Below are 6,825 nucleotides of genomic sequence, written 5' to 3' on the forward strand. Positions count from 1 at the left end.
GTCTCCGCCCCCTGCCCCGCCCCCGGGCCGGCTCTCGGAGGAGGGGGAGCTGCTGTCGCCGCCGCCGCCGCCGCCTGAGCTTCCCACCGCCGCTACTGCTGCCGCCGCTGCCGCCGCTGCACTCTGTCCAGCCGCCAGGCCCAGTGTTCACTTCGCCGGACCAGGGCGCTCTGCGGAGACACCCTCACTCCTTCCTGGGGTCTGGGACGCCTAGCCGGGCGTGGGGGGAAGCCCCGTTTGCGGGGTACAGGGAGGGAGGAGCCTGGAACCGGAGCCAGCGCCAGCCGTCGCCGGATTGACAAGACAGGACAGGTTGAGGGGCGTCGGGGAAGGAAGAGGGGGTGCTGTAGGCAGTCCCCGGGAGGAAGAGGAAGCCCTGTCGCAGAAAGCTGGGATGCGCTCTGACTTATAGGGGGTCTGTTCACATTTGGGGACCCGTGACAACGTGGGTGCACTCCTCTCCTGGGGGGCTGGTTGGATTGGAGGGCCTGGGATCTAAACAGTACCAGCTGTCCCCGAGGAAATTAAAGGGCTGCCAGAAAAAAAAAAAAAAAAAAAAACCACCCAAAACCCCAAAACCTATGCTCCTTATTCCGAGGTGGCAGAGGGCCCTCCAGACAACCACCTGGTGTAACCACTAGGAAGGGCGGATTTGGAGGTGACTTCAAAAGGAGTGGAGGGTAACAAGGTGAGGAAAGGGGCTCAGCACCTGGAACCCTCTGCCACTAGAAATGGGGGTGACTTGGTAAATACTGGTTTTGTCCAGAGACAGGGTCTGGGAACCTCTGCTTGCTGAATGGGGACAGTCTGAATATCTCGAGACATAGTTTTTGGGGGATTTCAGTGAAAAAAGTGGGGGATTCTTCACTTAGAGGGTGGCAAAGGAAAAGGAACCAAGGTTGGGTTCTTCGCTGACATTGGCAGCACCCCAGCAGGAGTGGGGTGAGCGAATATCTCCAAAGCTAAGGACCCACACCCTTAAGATTATAAGAGTGGCTTTGTCAGGAACAGGGGGCCTGGAAATAGGGTGGAAAGGTGCCTGGGGATATTGGAACCACGTCTTGGAAAATCTGAGGGTCTTGCCTTTGGGATAAGGTTAGTGGGGGACAGGGACACAGGAGACTAGAGAAGGGGAGAGTTTTCTGTAGGGGGCAAAAGTCGAGGGTGGGGTCCATTGAGGGGTAAATAGGCTGCTGGGTCCCACGAAGCTAGTAGGAGGCCCAAGGGTGGGAGCTGGCGCCTGGGCTGGGGGTCCTCTAGGGTTTATCCTCAGGTCCTGCGGGTAGGGCGGTGAGTCGGGACCGGAGCGTCCAGAGCATGTCCTGGTGAGCGAGCGGGCTTCTCTGGGGGAGGGGGTGCCCAGCGCGCTCCGGGCGCCTGCCGGTTTGGGGGTGTCTCCTCCCGGGGCGCCATGGCGGCACTGGCCAGTAGCCTGATTCGGCAGAAGCGGGAGGTCCGCGAGCCCGGGGGCAGCCGGCCCGTGTCGGCGCAGCGGCGCGTGTGTCCCCGCGGCACCAAGTCCCTTTGCCAGAAGCAGCTGCTCATCCTGCTGTCCAAGGTGCGACTGTGCGGGGGGCGTCCCGCGCGGACGGACCGCGGCCCGGGTGAGTGGCTGGGGCGGGGTCTCCAGGCCTGGGGTCTCTCTGCCTGGGAGGTTGAGGCCAGGAACTCCCGAAGAGCGGGGCCTGACCGAAGTGGGGGAGCTCCCCGAAAATGAAGGGGTGGGCCTGGGCCACCAACTCTCAGCCAGACGATACCTCAGTTTCCCTTTTCTTTCGCCCGTAACCCCGAGTCTCCTTGCTTTCGAGGGCAAGGGGAAGGCACGAGGGGCTAAGCTGGGTGCCCCGAAGCTTGGCAGCTCCTTCTCGCCGCCTCCCCCGTACCCAACACGAGTCCCCACCCCCACCGTCCTCCGCCTACGTGCCGGCTCTCGCGATTCTTTCAATCCCGAGTGGAGGGACCTGGGGGTTCCGGACGCCTGGGTCACCCCGAGGGTTTCTGCGGCTCTGGCAGCCCCGCCCCCGCCCTGGTGCTCCCGCTCCTCCGAGCTGTGGCTCCGTTCCTCCTGGCCGAGCTTGCCTGGCTCGGCGCCAATCTCCCCAGCTCTCCCCCGGGTGTCCTTGCAGCTACCTCTCCAGCCCGCCCCTCTGTGCGCCCTCCTCCCGTGACCTGCGCTCCAAGAAAGGAGCTGGGCACCCCCCCCCGGCGACCCCCCCCTACGCGACTCCAAAATCGGGCTTCACGGGCTCAGGGGACCCTCTGCTATGAGGGACTCAGACACAGTACACTGGGAGACCCGCACGGAGACTGAGGGTCGTACCACCTACGAGGGGGTACCGGGAAGTCGGCCGGGAGCAAGCCTCGGGGGACGAGAGTTGTGAGGGTTGGCGTGTGGTCCCCGTCCAGGTGCGACAGTCAGGGAGTCCCTTTGGCCTCTCTTTCCCCCGCTCCCAGCTCCCCTAGGGAGAGACTGCCCCCCTCCGCGGTCCTTCTCCCCCCTCCGCCGTCGGCCCTCCGTAGTGGTACGGTCCGCAGCCCACCCTTTGAGTGGGACCCGGTCCCCACGTGATTCAGCCTGCCTCGCCAGCTCCCCGGCCCCCTCCCCCATTTCCTTGGTGTGGTACCGAATGTCCCCCATCCCAGGCGGGTTACCTGGCTGAAGGGGAGAGGCTGAGGCTCAGGGAGGGCTGGGCTCCCGCGAGCCAGTAGACTGACAGACAGACAGACAGATGGGTCAGTGTCAGACAGGCCGGCGCTGGGCCAAGGAGAGGCCCGCGCCAAGCAAGCGGCAACCGCAGCAGCAGGTGCTGAGTCAGCATCAGACCCAGTCCCACCCCCATCCCTGAGGAGGCGCCCCTACCCTGTGGTCACCTTACTGCCCCCACAGTCGCACACACACTGCCCTTTCAGCAGGCCTGCCAGTCTCTCTCTGTCCTCTACCTTTCCATACATCTCTGCCCTCCTCTTCCCTCTTCTCCCCTCCCCCCCTTATGGTTGAGCTGTAGGGTAGGAATTAAGCGTTTAAATAAATTTCAATAAATTAAACTGAAAACTGGTTAGAGGCAGCAGAAGGGACCCACACCCCAGCTTCCTCTGGCGTCTGAGAGAGGTGGGAAAGAGCTTGCTGGGAGGGCCCTGGGACCGACCCTCTTCCTTCCCTCCATTCTCTTTTTCTTTCTCTCCTCTGATCCCGCCAAGTGTAGGAATGTTTCTGGGAACAGAGATGTGATGTTCCAAGATGAATGTCTCTCTCTCCAGAACCTCAGCTCAAAGGCATCGTCACCAAACTGTTCTGCCGCCAGGGTTTCTACCTCCAGGCGAATCCCGACGGGAGCATCCAAGGCACCCCAGAGGACACCAGCTCTTTCAGTGAGAGGGGAAGCCAGCTGCCTGGTGGGAAGGGGGAGAGTGGGCACAGGCCATGACAATACTATTCCCGCTTCAGGATCCATTGGCTCTTTGACTCCCAAGGGAAGAGCTGGAACTGGAATGGGTGTGTGTGTGTGTGTGTGCTCAGATAGGAGTTGGAGGTCTGGGGTACTGAGGCTCCCTCTCTCTACCCCCAGCCCACTTCAACCTGATCCCTGTGGGGCTGCGAGTAGTCACCATCCAGAGTGCCAAGCTGGGTCACTACATGGCCATGAACGCTGAGGGGCTGCTCTATAGCTCGGTGAGACAAGGGGGTGGAGTGGCCTGGGGTCTGGGGACTCCTCTAGGACAGACTTCCCAACTACAAGTATTTTGCAGCTCAGAGCTCCCTATCCCTCCAGCTCTTGCCAACACCCTGTCCTCACTGCCCACTCAGGAGCACCTACTCTAGATTCCCTTTAATCTCTCCTCCTTGAACAGCCCCCGGTGTACCCCCAGGCTTTTGAATGTCCAACTCCTTCAGGCTTTTAGGATCCCTGTGTCTCCTCCTACCTCCTCGAAACTTCATTATTACTCACTATCCCAGAGTCATTTGGGATATTGGGAAAGGATTCTGGAATTCCTCCAAGCAGGAATTCCCTCCAGGTCCCCTGGATGGTGAGAGGTTGGGAATGGAGTAGATTAGAGAGAATGTATCTTCTTATTCCAGGCCCCCAGAAGTCTAGTTCCTGGCCTTTGGGGGCCACCAGACTCTTTTCCATCCTCCTTTTGTCCCAGTTCCTGCATGGACTCAGAAGTTGGTTCTCCTCACCTCAGATATATGGATTGCATCGTGCCTTGTTCTTCCCAGGGCTCCCTTCTAGTCCAGTGATGTGTCTTTTTGTCTCTCTGTCTGTGTGTGCCTTTCTGGGTCTTTGTCTCCTCAGCCGCATTTCACAGCTGAGTGTCGCTTTAAGGAGTGCGTCTTTGAGAATTACTATGTCCTGTACGCCTCTGCTCTCTATCGCCAGCGCCGTTCTGGACGGGCCTGGTACCTGGGCCTGGACAAGGAGGGCCGAGTCATGAAGGGAAATCGAGTCAAGAAGACCAAGGCAGCTGCCCACTTTGTACCCAAGCTCCTGGAGGGTGAGTATGGACCCTCTGGGAAGAGACAGGCCACATGGGAGGGTATTGACCTTGACATGGATATTTAATGACATACAGCTCAGGGGTTATAAGAGTTTTAAGAAGATACCTGTTATGACAGGCCAGGCCAGGAAGACTTTGGCCTTGAGGGATTTGGGGAGATCTCCTTTTGTGGGTTGGGGTTCCCAGAGGCTGCATGGAGGGGAAGGGAGCCTATTCAGAGCCCTCTGGGTGCCTAACTCTCCTTCCTGCTCCTCTCTCCCCACTTCACAGTGGCCATGTACCGGGAGCCTTCTCTGCACAGTGTCCCTGAGACCTCCCCTTCCAGTCCCCCTGCCCCCTGAAATGTCATCCCCGGACTGGAGGCTCCCTGCACTCGCACAGAGCCAGCCACCACCACAGCCTGTCTCCCAGCCCTGCTCCCGGCCCTGCTCTCACCACCGCTGCCACACTCATACCCTGTGCAGCCAGGTCCCACCAGGTGCTCTGCCCTGAGGGAGCCTAGGGGCCACTGTGACTTCTGGGCCTGCTGAGACCCTCAGACTCTTAGGCCCAGGGTTGGGGGTCAGAGAGGAAGATGTCTGGAAATGGTCCTGGCTGATCACTTCTTTTCTTCCATGCTCACCCCTCCAAAGCCTTTTTCTGAGATGATGCTGGGGGTTCCAAAACTGATAGAACCAGGGCATAAATCCTCCCCATCCCGGGCTCAGCCAGTTCCTGGAACCCTTTTCCCTTTTCATTGCCACTGAGCCATAGATCTGTAGGTCCACTGGCGCTCAGGATCATTCCTTCTTTCTCTACTCCACCTTCTGCCTTGTTCCAGACAGGTTCCAGAACACAAGGCACCCCAGCCAGGGCTACTTCTGCACTCAGGCTCTGTGCTGGAACACAGGCATGCTGCCAGGCTCTGTTCTGGATCCATCAGGCTTCTGTCCTTGACCCAGATGGACCCCTGACTTCAAAATAGAGAGAGGCTGGATTTGAGCCCTGTCCAGCTTTTGGCCTTGGCCTGAACTGGGACCAGTCTCAGATCACCACAGTTTGAACTTTCTTATCCCAGAGACACCCAATTCTAGAGCATGGTGTTCTAGACACATATGGAGCCATACTTCCTTCTGAATCTTAGCTCTATGACATAGACCAGGGCTCTCAGCCCTTTCCTTCAGGATGGAACGGGGGTGCTATGTAGCCATATTATTGCTCTAGAGTAAGTTCTAGACCCACGTTCCCACCTTCTCTAGTGATACCTGTTAAGCATGAGCTCTAGAAAGGACCCAGCTATGATTCACAAAAAACTAAGTTCTAGATGGATCAAGAACCACTTCTTGTTTTTCCTAGATAATTTTCTAAAACTCTTAGTCTGCCTGTAGAATGCTAACCTTATTTTTACATGCAGTTTCTAGTTCCTACAGCTCAGTTGGGGTCCTGTCGGGAAACAGTCTGAGGAAGGGCAAAGGAGTTTCGGAAGGAATCCCTGGCTCATAGTAGGGCAGCTAGGATGGGGAAGGGACCAGAACCATGGAGTGACTGGACCTGTGCCTGGGTTGAAGGGACATGGATACGTAGCTACCTCAGCAGGAATTCCTTCCAGGTCCCCTTTAAAGCTGAGGTCTTTAGGGTAATAGGTCTGGAATAAAAAAGACAAATGTGACTCCCACCCACCCACAATGAAGAGACCCCAGTTCAGCAATAAGCCCCACCCTTCTCCCCTACAGATCAGGCTAAGGAGGGTGAGGGCCTCTTGGGTTCTAAACCTCATACACCCCCACAAGCTTCTAACTGAATAAAATTTGCTTTACCTAAGAGCTTATAACTTCAGCTGGGTTTTAAGTACCCAAAAAGGGCCTGACTAGATTTTTCTGAAAACATGCAGAGAGCTCAGGGCAGGCCTGAAAAAGATCAGAAGCCCATCAGTGAACTGGGAGGGATACTCTGGGTGGTGGCAGACTTGGTAAGAGTAGACTGAAGAGGCATTAAAGGCAGACTTGGGCAGAGTAGACTGAGGAGGCACTAAAGGGAGGGGCTAGGGCTCAGAGGCAGGTTGCCTTTCCTCAGGCTCTTTTTACTTCTGGCTTGTCCTAAGAGGGGTGGATGGTCCCCTCACCCACACAGACCCCGCTCAGGCTCCACCCATCTCCTGGATCTGCTCCCAGGGGACCGGGTCTCTACTCCACGCTTTCTCAATTAAAGACGATTTATACAACTGAAGTGTTGTCTGTCATCTGTGGGTGGCAGGCTTTGGCAGTTGCTCGGGGCGGGATCAAGTCCCAGGGGCGGGGCGGGTGGGCTGGCAGCTGCCCCCCAATAACAGGTGCACATTCCTGGGCGCCT

At 57.8% G+C, this 6,825-nt stretch overlaps 1 protein-coding gene across 1 annotated transcript; it reads left to right on the forward strand.

Moving 5' to 3' along the window:
• Positions 1-687: 687 nt before the first annotated feature.
• Positions 688-6,702, forward strand: FGF11 (fibroblast growth factor 11). Its single transcript, XM_061389696.1, has 5 exons — positions 688-1,604; positions 3,259-3,369; positions 3,567-3,670; positions 4,296-4,494; positions 4,768-6,702. The coding sequence occupies exons 1-5, from the start codon at positions 1,412-1,414 to the stop codon at positions 4,836-4,838; spliced, it is 678 nt and encodes a 225-aa protein (XP_061245680.1). The 5' UTR covers positions 688-1,411; the 3' UTR covers positions 4,839-6,702.
• Positions 6,703-6,825: the final 123 nt, after the last annotated feature.

This window comes from Bos javanicus, chromosome 19 (assembly GCF_032452875.1).
Source record: "Bos javanicus breed banteng chromosome 19, ARS-OSU_banteng_1.0, whole genome shotgun sequence".
Classification (NCBI taxonomy): domain Eukaryota; kingdom Metazoa; phylum Chordata; class Mammalia; order Artiodactyla; family Bovidae; genus Bos; species Bos javanicus.

Coding starts and splice junctions, on each gene's coding strand:
- FGF11 (XM_061389696.1), top strand. CDS start 1,412: ATGGCGGCACTGGCCAGTAGCCTGATTCGGCAGAAGCGGGAGGTCCGC. Junction 1,605..3,258: donor GCGGACGGACCGCGGCCCGG/GTGAGTGGCTGG, acceptor CTCTCTCTCCAG/AACCTCAGCTCAAAGGCATC. Junction 4,495..4,767: donor TGTACCCAAGCTCCTGGAGG/GTGAGTATGGAC, acceptor CCCACTTCACAG/TGGCCATGTACCGGGAGCCT.